Source organism: Ursus maritimus, unplaced genomic scaffold (assembly GCF_017311325.1).
Source record: "Ursus maritimus isolate PB19 unplaced genomic scaffold, ASM1731132v1 scaffold_27, whole genome shotgun sequence".
Taxonomy (NCBI): Eukaryota; Metazoa; Chordata; class Mammalia; order Carnivora; family Ursidae; genus Ursus; species Ursus maritimus.
This window is the reverse complement of record NW_024425230.1, coordinates 23,753,199-23,768,812: the sequence shown is the minus strand read 5'-3', so window position 1 is coordinate 23,768,812 and position 15,614 is coordinate 23,753,199. Positions and strand designations below refer to the sequence as shown.

The 15,614-nt window shown below is 47.3% G+C and overlaps 1 protein-coding gene and 1 pseudogene across 1 annotated transcript in view; one reads left to right on the top strand and one right to left on the bottom strand.

Annotated features, from left to right (window-relative positions):
- EFL1 (elongation factor like GTPase 1) overlaps positions 1–15,614 on the bottom strand; it is a 120,664-nt gene that overhangs the window by 80,469 nt on the left and 24,581 nt on the right. Inside the window, exons 8-12 of the mRNA XM_040642875.1 lie at positions 8,559–8,682; positions 7,071–7,147; positions 6,239–6,375; positions 5,159–5,281; positions 3,119–3,218 (exon numbers count right to left, since the gene is read on the bottom strand). Of these exons, the coding sequence (XP_040498809.1) occupies positions 3,119–3,218; positions 5,159–5,281; positions 6,239–6,375; positions 7,071–7,147; positions 8,559–8,682 (561 nt within the window). The remainder of the gene's footprint in view (positions 1–3,118; positions 3,219–5,158; positions 5,282–6,238; positions 6,376–7,070; positions 7,148–8,558; positions 8,683–15,614) is intronic.
- Positions 792–1,837, top strand: LOC121105493 (annotated as a pseudogene).

Here is a 15,614-nt window from a genome sequence, read left to right as displayed (position 1 = left end):
GGCTGGGAGCAGACGGCCAGACAGAAATCAGCAAGGACTTATACGAGGTACCCACTGCGTATCTGCCGTTTGTTGAGAATAAAGAGGAAATGATTTGCAAGAAAACAGAGGTCTACCAGCCAAGACACAGCTATGGGTGATGAGTTCTTCAGGCTTCACCTGGAACTAAGCATGGATGACACTTCCTGATGGGCCAGCAGTTACCAACACCAGAGATGAGGGAGACCAGAGGTGAGCATGTTGACTGGAAGGCTGGGGAGGTGACTGTGGATGGGAAGGAAAAGAGGCGAGGACACACATCCATCTGTCCCCCGGGTTCCAGGAAGAATGCCCACGCTCTGGTCGGCGTGGAACAGGCCGGAAGGCTGGCTGCAGCCACTACCAAAGGCAGTGGAGATGGTGAGAAGCGACAGACCCAGAAAAGTGGCTTCTGTTTGAAGACAGCATCTTGTTACTAGAAGGAGCTGGTTCTCAAGAAGGAAGCAAAAGAAACACATGGACTCAAAGATTCAGGGAGAGAGGAACTGCCTGAAAACTCCCAATAAAATGTTACCTAACAGGCATTTAGACCAAGTACATACTAGTAAGAACTTGTGATAAACTACAGCTGAGAAGAACAAAAGCAAAGGCCCAGAATCTAAAAGGGCCGGCAGGTGGAATGGCTGCCTGCCTAGACTTAGATGTGGGGGGTGAAAGGCCACACTGGGTGGAACTTTCCAGAACACTTGGAGAGAGGCAGAGGAGCAGCAGCTGCCCCACACTGGCTGGCGCCCGCTCACCAGCTATACCAAATGGTGAAGGAAACCACTTACTGTTTTGGGGTTCAAACCCAACTCCACCAGGTAAGAAGTGAAAAAAGCTTATAAGAAATTGGCCCTGAAGCACCACACTAACATGAATCCAAATGAAGATGTTTAAACAGATTTCTCACGCTTACAAAGTGCTCTGTGATGCAAAGAAAAGGGACAGAGAAGGAGCATCTGACAAAGGAGAAGGGGCTACCAGAGAAGGCGGGGCTGGTCGCGGTTCCAGCTCTCCCAGGGACAGCCCTGCAACGCCCTTTTGGAGGACGAGGAAGCAGCAGAGAGAAAGGAGAGGCAAAAATGTTGTGCATCAGCTCTCAGTAACCTCAGAAGGGTGACATAATGGTGCAACAGGAAAACTAGCTCTGCCGAAACACAAGGGCCAGGGTGGTGAGGAGGAGCGGTGACATGCTGTCCTGAGGGCAGCGGTTACTGGACAATTCCTAAGGTGGAACCTGGGACGGCCCAGCAAATTCGGTCTGTGTGCAGAGTGCCAGTGCTAAAGACAGATGGAAAAGCTGCAATGGAAGGAAGACAGCTTGAGAGAAGAAGATTCTAGAAGTTCATAAGGTGCTCAGAAGATAACACTCCAGGTGAAGGAGACCAAGAACCAGGTCTGGAGCCAGAGATATTATCATTGTTTCTGACATCATCAGAAGGACCGTGCTGATTTTTTTCAGCAAGGAGGCCTTTCCGTGTGTGGACATACAGCTGGCTGATGCACTCTGCAGCTTTCGAGGCCAGCCTCTGCTCTTGACGACCGAACCACCACCATCACCTCTCACCCACACCGGACCATCAAGTCCAAACATGTCCCGCGTGTGCTGAACAGTCACGCCCATTCATCACAGACCACATGAAAAGGGTCGCCTAGTCACTGGAGTTAAGGTAAACTTCCCTGAGAATGGCTTTCTCTCTCCTGAGAAACCCTCTTTGTAATCCTACCTGAGAGGAAGGAAGTAGAGGAGACTGAAGAAATGGGGCAGCCAGACCCCGTGGCCTTGTTGCCACCGTTACCATGGACACGCCGGTGAGGCTGACACGTGTCATCCAGGGTGGCGCTCAGTGTCAGAACTCTCACAGACTGGGGACTCACGCCCACTGGTGGCCCTTTATATGCAGTGGCTGTGTGAAGGGCTGTAACCAGAGCTCACGATTGGCTACTGCTTTTGTTTCGATATTCAAAAATAGGTGCTTTCAAGGTTAAATAAAGAGTAAACTCAAATGTAGAAGTTAGAAAAAAGAAAAAGAAAAGAAAAAAACGAAAGACAAGAGACACTGGATGAGCAAGGTCAGATTCCATGCAGTGAACTGACAAGGCCCGGACTCGAACACTCGGAGCCTCCTTCCAGCTCCGCTACCTGGAGCCCCTAACTTCACTCTTTCTCTGGCTCCTTGTTTTCGTCACAGGAAAAACTGAAACCCTGACTCCTTCCACTGGACAGGTGCTGTTAGATCTCAAGGGCCCATGGATGGGGACACACGAATAGTCTAAGAGCTCCACAGACGCAGCAGTGGTCAGTGCGACCGCCATTAGCCTTCATGAGAGAGCAGAATGAGACGTAAGATGCCCCCAGGTACCGGACATTCTTAAGAAGTGCTATTTACAGGATTTCTCTCGGGTTACTCAAAAAACCTCTTCGAAAGACAGCCAGAGTAGATGTGGGTCCTACAGAAAAGGAGCTTCCAGGCAGCCACATCAAGTTTTCGTCCAGACCCCAAGACCCCACTGCAGGACGGACGGCACCGGACTGGCAGGGCCAGAGACTGTGGCAGGGGAGCCAGCCAGGCCACTGCTGCCCTAATTCTCACAGGAACCCACCAGGATCTGAACTAGACGGGGAGGCAGCGGAGCCGGGAAGGAGGGGGAACACACATGAAAAACCCAGATGATGTACAAGAGATTCTCCAAGCCATGGGACACGTGAGCAATAATCCATCTCCCAGAGGCGCAGGTCCCACCCCGACCCACACGGATCGGCAGACACGCCCACACGGTCATGCGACTGCGCTGAGGTCAGCAAGGCAGGCTTGAAGAAGGTGCTGGGCTCTCAATACAAATGACCTGTGGCGACTCCTATCGCTATTCTTCTTCAATTTACATCAATTCAAAGCAGTCGTCCTGGACTCTCTCCTCCAGGGGGGTCACAGAAGACAGCACGGTGCACAACATCCGCTACCATGAGGGATGCCCGGTACTCATGCTGGTGTGGGGAGAACAGCGCTGTCTGCACACTCCCACCCACACCGCCTCCACGCCCCCACCAAACACACACAGTTTCCCTGGCCCGACCCAACCTCCCCCTTCTCCTTACCTGGGCTTATTCTGGGGCAGAGCCTTGGCATCGACGGCAAACATTTTGGAAACAAAGATAATAACTGGAGCAGTGTCCTCGCTTCCACATTTCATGAAAGCTAAACAAATTGGAAGGAAAAAGGTCACTCGCTTTTCCCATGACCAGAAAGGCAGACTTCTAAAACACAAGATGTTAAGAATACAGCATCATCTCAATGCACAAGCGGCCTGTAATCTTTTACAACCACAACAAAAATTCTCTTTAGAAAAGTATAAAATCGCTAGAACATAGCAGAGGAGGAGCAAGGAGAACTGGCAGAAATGGGGAAAGAAGGGCAAAGGTCAGGGCAGGAGGACGGCTGGGTGCTGAAGCCCACGAACAGGGCTCCCCGCCAGCCCCGACTATAAGCCCTCAGAGATCCTACCCTATATCCAGAGCAGAAGGGGTAAAACTGAGGAATGCCAAGTCAACAGTCAACAAGGCAGCTTATTAATAAAAAACATACAAGTTACACACATTAGAAAATGGACAAGAATATCACATCATGCTGGTAACAAAACAGTTAGAAATAAGACTCAGTATTACGAAGATGTCAGTTTTCCCTAAATCTATACATACTAGCACAATTTCACATCAACATGTTGACATTTTTCTTCACCTTACTGGAGGTATATACAAAACCACTAATCGGTGTTTTTTTTTTTCCTTAAAAAAATCACCCCCCCCACCAAAATAATGTGCACATAAATGAAAAGAATTCAACAGCAATACTGAAACAAGAGCAACACGACAGGAGGTCAGAAGCAAGGGCACAGCAGATGTCTTGCTGGGGATGTGGGTGCTAGGGGTGAGGAGCAGTGTGACATGCCGTGACCCACGCTGTCCTGGGACCACTCTGGCTGCACAAGGGAGCGAGCACCAAGGGAAACCGAGAGCAGAGGCGGGGACTCTGGGTGAAAAGCTGTACTAACACCCAGGTGAGAGATCATCCTTTGGCCGCAGAAGCAGAAATGCTGGGAAGGAGCCGAATGCTGCATAGATCTCGAGGCAAGAATACACAGTATGTGCAAACGGATTAGACGCAGGAGTGTGAGTAAACAGGAGAGCCAGGGATGACTCTGAGCTTTCTGGAGTGAACAAATGAAAGGACGGAGCCTCTGACTGAGCCGGGAAGAACTAGGAAAAGCAGGCTGAGGGAGAAGGGAAGAAGCCTGGCGGGGATATGTTGGGGATCAGATGCTCCTCAGAGAGCTGAGCAGGAAGAGTTGCGACGGGTCCCCAAGTCTACAGCCGAGGCGGCGGACAGGCGACAGGCTCTGAGACCAGGTGTGGGAGTCATGAGCAGACTACTGTGGTGGCAAGCCTTGAGATGGGTGACATGGCCAGGAGAGGGAACGCAGGCCCTGCTTGGGGGCTCCCACAGTGAGAGAGAGAGGAAAGGGAGAGAGAGACGAGGAACAGACACAAGGAATAAGCAGCCAGAGAGGAACGCAGGAAGGAGTGACCTGCTGTGTCCAATGCTAGTGATAGATCTAGTCGGATGATTTAACAAAGGACAATCAACAGGGGCCCCGAGAGCAGCAGCCAAGTGGTTTTGGCGATGGAGGTTGCAAATTCAACAGAACGGGAGGAAAAGCAGCAGAGACGTGAGTACATGCAGATGAATTTCGTGGCAGCTTGCAGAGTCTGGAGCAGGCGGATCCCCCTTGTGGGGAGCAGAGAGCGGCCCAGCCCCGGAACCCACTTCCATGGTCCTCAGGGACCCGGCCGCGGTGCTGACACAGCAGCTCAGGGACATATTCTTCACTGCGCAGGGGCTGGGCCACAGAGTCATTGGGAGCCTCTGAGACGAGATCAAGGCAGAAGGGATGGGGCTCAGAGCCTCTGGTCTCTCACCCCAGCGGCAAACAAAACAGCCCTACCAACACTACAACTCTGGCGAAACAGCCTTTTGTGGAATTGGCCAGTTAGCAGATTGGCATTTGGCAAACCAGTCCAGAGCAGCCTTGACTTAGGACGCTCCAAACTCCGGCCCCTGCGAGGTCCCCTTCACCTCACCTGCTTTCAGGGCCTGGGTTTCCGGCGGGAGAGAGTCGAACGCCTGTGACCCTGCGCACATCAGCCTCTCCACCCTCTCGGCGGTCATATCCAGGGGGCTGGGAAGTTTCTGACACACCATCGCTGACGTCTGCTGTTAAGGACTCACAACCTCGAACATGGGCCCTCCAGCAACGCACGTGAACGACACAGATCCCAGCGCACACTAAATACCGAGGTGACAGTGTTGGTCCCTACAGAAAACGCCTGAGCTGTGAAACACTATGCACCACATCTCAGAGTAGGGAGTTCACGGACTCGCCAGAGCCCAGGAAGGACTCCTACCACGGATGTTCCAGGACACGCAGGGCCCAGGGAAAGAGCGAGCACAGCACTGCTTAGTAACTCAGCCTCCTGGGACCCTCAAGTGCTAACATTTTTCCACATGGTTTTGGTCTACCTAAACTTCTATAAAACGACCATGAGCCACCAGCTAGTATACCAGAACGTCCCCTACCAGAGCCCGTGTCACTGTAGGTCTGAGGTGCCACTGCGGGCCCACACCCAGGGCACTGTGCCCACGGCCCCCCACGTGGGGACTGTGTGGGACACGCGCATCAACAAAAAGAAGACAGTTTAAATTTGCTTATAAAATTACCTTAGTTAATATGAACCACCTCAGATCAAGTCCTCTGGGAATCACTAATATGACAGGAAATACCAAATCTGCTAAAAAACTATGGCACTAAAATGAAACACTGATCCAACACAACCATCTAAGTTATCTCTTTACACGTAAATCTTAGTAAAATAAAATCTTTTGTTTTTACAGGCTACTGAACAAAAGTAAAAAATGCGTCTTCTTTTTTGAAAGAACATGTATCTGAATCGGTATCGGTGAGACCATGAATGAGAATCAGAACGTTCATGAGTATAAGCCGTAAATACAGTTTCAGGGCAGAATACTAATTAACCACAAAAGACTTACTTTGGGTGGAAATGTGCTCTCTCCAGAGGATTTCCTGATTGCCAGTAACATGCTGTTTCCTCCTGCTTTGTCAGAACTGTTATTTCATTACAAACCATCGAGACAAAGGATACCCAGCACAGCGTGGGAGATGGGCAGCCACTGACTGCAGATGGCATTGATCTGAACTTTAGGGTCTGAATGTCGTGCCTCCCGGGCTCCAATTTTCAATCCTAAAGAAGTCACTATTTTATCAATTTTTTCTTTGTCCCTGTAGTAAGCACACAAGGGCGGGAGGTCACACACAGACAAGAAGGAACAGACAGGAGAAGGAGTACCACGTTTTTCGAAACACTTACTTCCAATGTACCTCTTCTACAAGCAACTGGACATACCTGGAGGGGCTCCCGCCAGGGTCTCCACTCCCTCCCTTTTCAGAGGCCCCTCCTGCAGGGCTCCCAGGGGGCACCATCCCAGGCCCCTGAGGCAAGCTGCGGTAATGGGTGAAGCAGCCTTATATACCAGTGCTCAAAGTCATGATTCCAACTCTGGAATAACTTTGAAAGCAAATTTACTAAAGCAAACTTTCTCTTCACTTGTATCAGGCAAGGGTGTTCCCAAGTTCCCCATTAACGATACTGGATATCCAACACACCCTTTCTACTGCAAAGACTATTTTATTATAAGTTGGGTTTGTATAAACAAAGATCCGGTGTTTCTCTCCATCCATCTGTCCCCTCCTCCGGGTACTCTGTCAAACCCTGACTGCTCCTCTGTCCCTCCTGCTACCCTTGACCTGGGTCACACACACTCCTTTACATTGCTTCCAAGCCCTGAGATCAACTGGCCTGCAAAGGCTCTGCTCACTTCCTGGGTCTATCTCTGCTTTCCGAAGCATGACTCATCACACAGGATGGTGAGGCAGATTATACCGCCCAAAGATAAACAATTTCACGGCAGTCTTACTTTTTCAAGACGGCATCATACAAACTCCATATATTCTCCAGGATCAGCTGCACAAATAAAGGTTTCTTTCCTTTTGCCTGTAAAAAAGAACACGTGCACTTAAGTTTCTGAATATTTAACAGGAACCTTACATATTCATCCTTGATGTGTTTTGTGAACGGTACGTCTCATTTCTGCTAGAAAATGTTTACTCAACAGTAAGGTAGTGGGAAATGGTTGCAAGAATGTGTTAAACAGCCAATAATGTGCAGTCGGTAACAAACCACCGTTGTCTTCCTCAGGGAACCAGGGACGGGCAAACGAGGAGACCAACTGTGGGGCATGTCGCTGCAACTGCCCCACCTCTGTCATCAAAGGGTCACACGACACCCAGGCTGAGCACCAAACCTCACTCTGCGTGTGCAGGTCCCTTCCACAGGCTTCTACACACGTTCTTGAACATGGAAAACATTCAACTTCAAGGAAGAGGATAGTAAAACAAAACAAAACCCCCTACCATTTCTCTTACCAAACTGCATGCAAAATAACAGCACCTCGAGAAGGATACCGTCACACACGTGAGACGGAATACACACGGACGCCCCTTTCCGACCACCTCCCCCTTACAGGTGGAAGAACGGGGACAACGTCCATGGAGCTGGTAAGCGGTGGAGCCAAGATGCAAACACAGACTTGGACTTCCAACCCACGCTCTTTGCGACCTCGCTACACTGGCTCTGTTTTAAGGAGCTTTGTGAAAGGCTTTTAATGGCAAGGGAAGATGTTCACGATACGACGTCAAGCAAAAAACCAGCTACGTTATACAAACAATATAAGCTCAACCAAGGAACTAATGTCTCGATCCTAAAAGAATGAAAAAAACTAAAACCACAGCATCAGCAGTGTTGGCTTCTGTGTTTTTTTTTCTTATGGCTTTATATTTACAAATATTTTCTAAAAGGAATCTATATGCTCTTCCATGAGAATAATTTATAAAATCCTGAATTTTACATAAAATAACAACAACAAAGCAGCATCAAGGAAAGTACCCCTTGAGGCTCTGTGACAGCAGTCCTGCATCGATCGCCTCTCCCTATAGAAGGAAGGGCTCTGGGAGCACCTGCCTCTCCCCTTGAGCAGGCCTGGTGACCAGCATTCAGCGACAGAAGTGAGCTGAGCCTGGGACACAGCGCGCTCGGCAACAGCCGTCTCTCGATGGTGAAGGGGACGCACAAAGGCAGGAGGCAAAACATGTGTCTAAGTGCACAGGGTCTGAAATTTTTGCTCCCCTTGAAAAAAGAAAGAGGAAACAAACAAGCAGTTCTTTGTCCCTTGTGTTTAAAGAACTCCATTTAAGTAACACTTGGAAATAAGACACGTGACCACGAACCCCTCACGCAGTGACCCACTTTAACCGAGGACAAATTACATTTGCTAAAGGTGTTACAGTACAAGTGGGACTGGGGCAGGCACGTGAGCGACACAGAGAAGGGACACACGCCTCATCACCTGGTCCACCTTCATAACCTTCTTGGCCTTCATATTGATGTAGTAATCTCCCCACAAGGTTTTCAAAAGAACTTCCTTTTTGATGCCGATTTTTTGACTGTAGATTTTGGCGAAGTGCTCGACTCTGGAAGAAAAGCAAGTGTGGGTGTTAATTAGTGACAACAGTAAGAAGAGTGTTTGTGTGTCAGGTGCTGTTCAGAGTGTTCTCGGCGCACTACCAGACACCATCATTTCACCTGTCCCGACGGGCTCGTGCTCGTCACCTCCCCATTGTACCAAAAGAGCTACGCATACTGAGATATTCCGAAGGTAATACGCGAGGCCAGGACTCCAACCCAAGCAGTCTGGCTGCAGAGCCCACGTTCCTGTCCCATCGCTCTATGTTCACCCAGGTTAGAATTCACTCTATCGCTCAGTCCCTAACTCTGCACGTGTAAAGCCAGGCCAGAAGAACAAGGGCCAGGGAGACGCAGGCTCCAGCTGCCCTCTGCAACTCTGCCAGCAGGAAACTTCGATTCAGCCCGCCACCGCGACAGGTGCCTGGTGCTCACACGGGGAAAAACGCCAGAGCCACAGCTTGCCAGAAAAAGGCTTTTCAGCCTCCTGGATTCAATAGAAAACATATGCACACTTACGTAGCTCTCCTCAGCCCTGAGAGGAACCAGTTAGCACCAGTGTGCACCACTGCAAACCCCGGCGGCGGGACAGCAGTCACCTGACACATCGCGGTGCTGTGCCTCTGGATCAAAGACTAGGAAAAACCTCTTTTCTGCAGGGAACAGCGCATGTCGTGTAACGTGTGAGTCTAACTCTCAAAGTACCAGCATCTGGGAAGATGCCTGCTGTTTTGTGCACTGCACAGACTCCAAAGGTAACATGCTCTGGACAGGTTCTTAGGTATCTGCTGGCAAGTGTGCTATGGCCAGAATCCAGGGTTAAGGACAACCCCGTCCGATGAGCTGATACTCTCTCACCATAACAAAGCCTGGTGGGAGCAAGAGGATGCTAGAGGAGTGCAAGCTCACCATCGTGGTAGGAGCAGAGACGTGAAGAGCAGCAGGTGGCAGCTCCACAGCAGATGCAGGCCCCACGGAAAGTGCTGGAGGTAAGTGTCCAGCGTCCCCCTCACTGACGACGAAGGGAGAGAAAACACCCGTCCGGGAATCAAAATCCAATTCTGCAGTTACAGGCTGCTGGCATTCTGGAGCCGGCCTCAACGGGCCATGACCTCAAAGCCACTCGCTATTTCCCGTTTGATCTCACAGTGATTTGTGCAGGTGGGTTTATTTTTTTAATTTTCCAAAATTTTAGTTTCTATTATAATTTTGTTTATATTCATTATACATATAAATTATACGTGCTTTCTATATACATTACATATGATTAATTTATAACTGTTACATTTTTGAAGGGATCCCTCGATCCCTTCTCTGCACAAATTCCTAGCTCAGTCTATAGACCAACAGTATCTGCCTCGGAGGGCTGAAAGGAGCACAACTGGTCTCTCTCCCACCCCAGTGGCTAGTCCACAAGTGAGGTCAGTGGCCAGTTGTGCACAATGCCCATGCCTCAAGAAAGAAACAGGCTCTGTTTTGCTGCCTGTTCCAGGGACCAGTAAAAAGAGCCAGGCCTTCTCCCGGGCTTCCTGGTGAAGCACACCCACAGCAAGGCACAGAAGGTCCCTTCCAGATGCAAGTCAGCAGACCCCATCTCCCTGCGGCTTCTACTTCTAACCCCCTGATTCTGCCAGGCATGGTGCCATCCTCCACAGACTTGCAGATCCATTCCAGGACCTATGGGAGGAGGACAACAGGAGGCAAGCACCGTGGCCTGAGGTCCCGGGCACATTCTCCAACCCAAACTTACCCAAGAGCCCTGACCTTTACCCTGATGCTTGCGAGGGCCCCAATGAATACGGCAGAAGCTCTGATCCACATATGGGCAAGTTGGGTCTATTCTTACATGGCTAAAACTGAAGGTAATGACCGAGTGATGAGCACACCAAATTTCCAATATTTTCGTATTTTGTACTTTTTGAAATTGCATTTTTTTCTTTTTTGGCCTGATACAGGACCAATTTTTTGTATATCTTTCACTGACACTTAAATTCTAACTTAAATTATTACACTGTTCAGATGGTTTGTCTTTATTTGACCTGTTAACAGTCTGACTGTGATATAAAATCTCCCCCAAACCACACAGATTTCTACTTACACTTGTTTTTGCCTCCTGCACTTTGTTGTTATGATCACTGATACGGAGTTAATCTCTGTCCATTCTCCATTAACAAGGATCCTTACACCACAATATATTTCTATAAACTCTGCATGGTTCGTCAATACTGCCAAACTGACTTTTTTTTTTTAAGATTTTATTTATTTATTTGACAGAGAGAGAGAGACAGTCAGAGAGAGGGGGAACACAAGTAGGGGGAGTGGGAGAGGAAGAAGCAGGCTCCCAGCGGAGAAGCCTGATGTGGGGCTCGATCCCAGAACGCTGGGATCACGCCCTGAGCCGAAGGCAGACGCGTTAACGACTGAGCCACCCAGGCGCCCCATGAGCCACCCAGGCGCCCCCAAACTGACTTTCTTTTTGCTCACATTTAACTGACATATTGAGCCAAAGCTTTGGTGTTTACCCTTTGGCTATTACTCTTTCTGTTTATTTATTTTAGGTAGCAAACCTTTGGATTATTTTTTTTTTAATGGAATTTCCTTCTTTAAAAAGGTATCTCCTCCGTGGGTGTTTCATGCTTTTAGTGTCGTAACTGTTCTGGTCACGTGATTTCCACAGTGATTTCTGCTCGTGCTTCCAGGATTTTAAATGCTCATTTGCGGTACGCAGACTTTGATCTTTTGTTGGTCTTGTACAACACTGTGTCAGGTACATGGCCTGTTTCTAATTTGAAAAGTGGTAAATTTAAAGGTTTCCACACTCTCAAACCTATATCAGAATCATAAATTAGAGCACAGTAAGAGACCCGCCCATCTGCTCAGGCCACTGTCCTCAAATCCTTTCCTGGTCCATCATTCATTCACACATACAGGCCCAGAAATCTTCCAAAGTCTTGGTTTTAATCCTTCCCATTCTTCTTCATCCCACAGTTGCCATAAAATTGGCTTAACATCAACCCTTCCCCCACTACTGCTTCGTGCTTTTTTGTCTGTCATTAGTTAGTTATAATTTTAAAACTATGATGATTTCTCCTTTCTGGATTCTGTTTTAATTCACTTCCTCCACAGTGTACCTTCAAACGAGATTCTCCGAGAGACCTGCAGACCTATGGACCCATCCGTCCTGGCCTATCTTCCTGAGCAACAACATGGCCAAGTGGGAGGTTATGGGGTATCCTTGTGCGTCCAAGCTGCCCAGTGGGCCGACGTTAACGGCAGGAGCCGAAAACACTGGTGTACAAAGACAAACGGAACTGCTCTAGGGAGGACTCCTGTCCCCTGTTTTATAGGGTTGGGAACTCAGGTGCACTTACCTAAAACAAGAGCTGGACTCTGACCTTTCCAAGTCAGCAGACTGCCGGATTCATACCCGCAACAGGACAGGCTGAGGCCCTACACAAAGGTCCAGCCTCGAGTCGCACTTCATCCTGTCCCCGGCGTGAGAGTTTAACCATCCTCCACATTCTGAAATGTGCTCCTTCCCGCCTTTTGGGACCCAGGAGTTGCCACCTTTCCCTAGTCCCTGACCTATCAGGGAGGCTGGCAGGAAAGCACCTCTAGTGCTTTCATTTTCACCACCAGCTCCCCGTAAATGGACACGTCCACGTGTCGACAACAGGCACTGATGGATCTCTACATGCGACCTGGCCTAACGCAGGGGATTCGCTGACTGACTGAAAGCACGTCAAAGTGTCCAGAGTTGTGAGGACCCCGAAGCCATCCGTGCAAGCCTCTTCCCCCATCCCTTCTCCTTCCACAATAAACCAATATCAATTTCTGAGATTTAGACTAAAATTCGCCTGAAACATTCAATTATTTATGGAAATCATTCCAAGAAAAGGACGAGCCCCCCACCCTGTGGCTCACGAGCAAAATGCTGACAGATTAGGAAACTGATTCTGACCCTGTTATGTGACTGAATCAACCACTGTACTTTGTAGCTCAAAGAAATTCTCAGAAATCATCTGAGCATTCTTAGTGTCAGGTGAGGACACTGAGGCCCAAAATGGTGACCATGGCAAGTCGTCAGCCAAGTGGGAAAAGGGCACATTCTCTGCAGGTTGGTAGTTTCTACTTTCATTATATGTCCGCTCTCTGAATTTTAGTATGACCTTCATGGGCACCAAGTGGGCTACGGTCTCTACAACTGATGACAAACCAACAAGGAAAATCATGGTATTACAATTTACTATCCTGTCAAGGCATAATGACCGAACACGGTCAAAAGGGAGTGAAGAGCAAGTTCCCATAAAAGAAGGACAGAGCAGCCAAGACTGGTTGGGCTCTTCGCAGGCCACATACTCTGCTCTATTTCCGATCCATTCTTCTTTCCCATTTGCAAACTGACAAATGTTATGAATAGGCTGTTTTCCCCTGGTGCATTATGCCTGGTTCTGTTATCTCTGCAACATAGACATGATTCAGCCCAAGACGAAAGTAAATTTCACTGTAGTCCCACAACGTTCATCCAAGCTCAAGACAGGTTTCATGGAGTAATAATTCTTTAATTATATTTGGATTTTCTGATTCCACAAGTCAGTAATGCTTGTGGTTCAGAAATGTAATCAAATGCCCACCACATTCTAAACACTGACATCACTATTCCATGGCCCGCATTACATATCCAGAAGGGGCCATCAGAAGAAACAAGGGTCCTGTATCCCAGAGTGGGGAGTCCCCACTGAAGCCCCACAGTCAGTGGCACCAACTTCAGTGTCAAACAGACGTTAAACTTAGTATCAGCTCTTCCACTTAGTGGCTGAGCCTTGGATAATACGTATTAATAGCTACTTAAAAGGACTGTCCTAAGAATTCAATGAAATAATTTAAGGAAAGTGAATAACTAGCTTAACATCCAGCATGGTTACACCCAAATAAAGTTAGCTTCTTTCCATACTAACTTCTGCTAGTGCAGACAGTAAAAGTTAACATAAACGTGTCTGCTCACATATGCATAAATACCCTCCAGAGAATATACAAGAAACTGCCAGGATGCACTGGCTTCCAGTGGGGAAATGAACTGAAAACCTAAGGGACAGGGTGGGAGACTCTTCATGGTCTCCTGTGGATACATTTTTGTACCTTTTAAATTTTAAATTTATTCAAAGAATAAAGTTCTAAATAAATCATTTTACATAGAATCTGCAAAGAGATGCAAGACTGGTTCAATACTCAAAAATCAATCAATGTAATCCATTATATTAACAAGTTAAAGAAGAAAAATCATATGATTGTATTAAATGACACAGAAAAAGCATTTGACAAAATCTGACACCCATTCATAAAAATGTCTGAGAAAAAAAGGAATACAGAGGAACTTCTGCAAACTGATAAAGAACATTTAAAAATAACCTGCAGCTAACATTATAACTAATGGTGATAGACTCAGTGCTTTCCCTCTACGATCAGAACAAGCCCAGGATGTCCACGCTCCCAGCTCTCATTCAAATAGTCCTGGGAGCTCCTGGAAGAGCAACAAGGCAAGAAGAGGAAAGTGAGTGGCAAAGTAAAGGAGGGAATAAAGCAGCCCGTCCGCCGAAGAATCGACACAAAATTCTAGGGAGTTCAGCAAGGTCACAGTACACAAGATCGACATACAAATACGAATTCACTGCATCTCCAAAAAGTAGGAAGGACTATGTGAGCCCCCAAATTAAAAATATAATACTATTTCTAATTGCTCAGAGACAATGAAAAAGTAGGTGCAAAGCCAATACAATATGTACAGGACTTTATGTTGAAAACTATAAAATGCTAATGAAAGAAATCAAAGAAAATCTTAAAAATTGAGAAACACAGTGTTCATGGATTAGAAGGTACAATGTAGTAAAGATGTCAATTCTCCTCAAATTGATACAGAAGATTCCCCATGCATTTTCAATAAAAATCCTAGCAACACTTTTTTTTTGCAGATATAGACAAAGATTATTATAAAATGTACACAGAGAGGCACAAGACCCTCGAACAGCTAAAACAATCTCCAGAAAGAGGAATGTGAGCAGAAACAACCTACCCAATCTCAAGACTTACTAGATACTTACAGTAATCAAGACTGTGTGGTACTGGTGGAAAGACAGACACAGACTGAGGAAACAGAACACTCAGAAATAGATCCACACAGGTGTGTCCAACTGATTTTGATAAAGGTACAAAAGCAATCCAGTGGGGGAGGTAAAGGTGCTGGAGTAACGGGACATCTATAGTCCAAAAAAGAACCTTGACCCAAGTCTCTCATCATATACAGAAAATTAACTCAGAATGGATCACAGACTTAAATGTAGAAAGTAAAACTATGAAACTTTTAGAAAAAACTATGAGAGAAAATCTTCAGGACCTAGGAGCCATGAAGGGTTCTTCGATTTGCCTTTAAAAGCATAATTTATAGGGGCGCCTGGGTGGCCCAGCTGGTTAAGCGCCTGACTCTTGGTTTCAACCCAGGTGGCGGTCTCATGGCTGGTGAGATGGAACCCGAGTCAGGATCCACACTGAGCCCGGAGTCTGCTTGAGTTTCTCTCTCTCTCCCTCTGCTCCTCCCTCCAAAGGCTCTCTCTCTAAAATAAAAATAAATATGTCCACCCAAATCCTGCTCTATGAAAGACACTGTTAAAAAGGATGAAACATCAAGCTATAGACTGAAAGAAACTATTTATAAAGCACATATGAGACAAAGGACTAGTATCTAGGAGATATGAAGAACTCTCAAAACTCAACAGTAAAAGAACGGAACAATACAATTAGAAAATGGGCAAAGGACTACAGAGCAAGGGAGATCACCAGCAAAATGAAAAGGCAATTTATGGGATGGGAGAAAATATTTGCAAATCCTGTATCTGAAAAGGACTTAATAACCAAAATATATAAAGGGCTCATACAACTCAAGAGC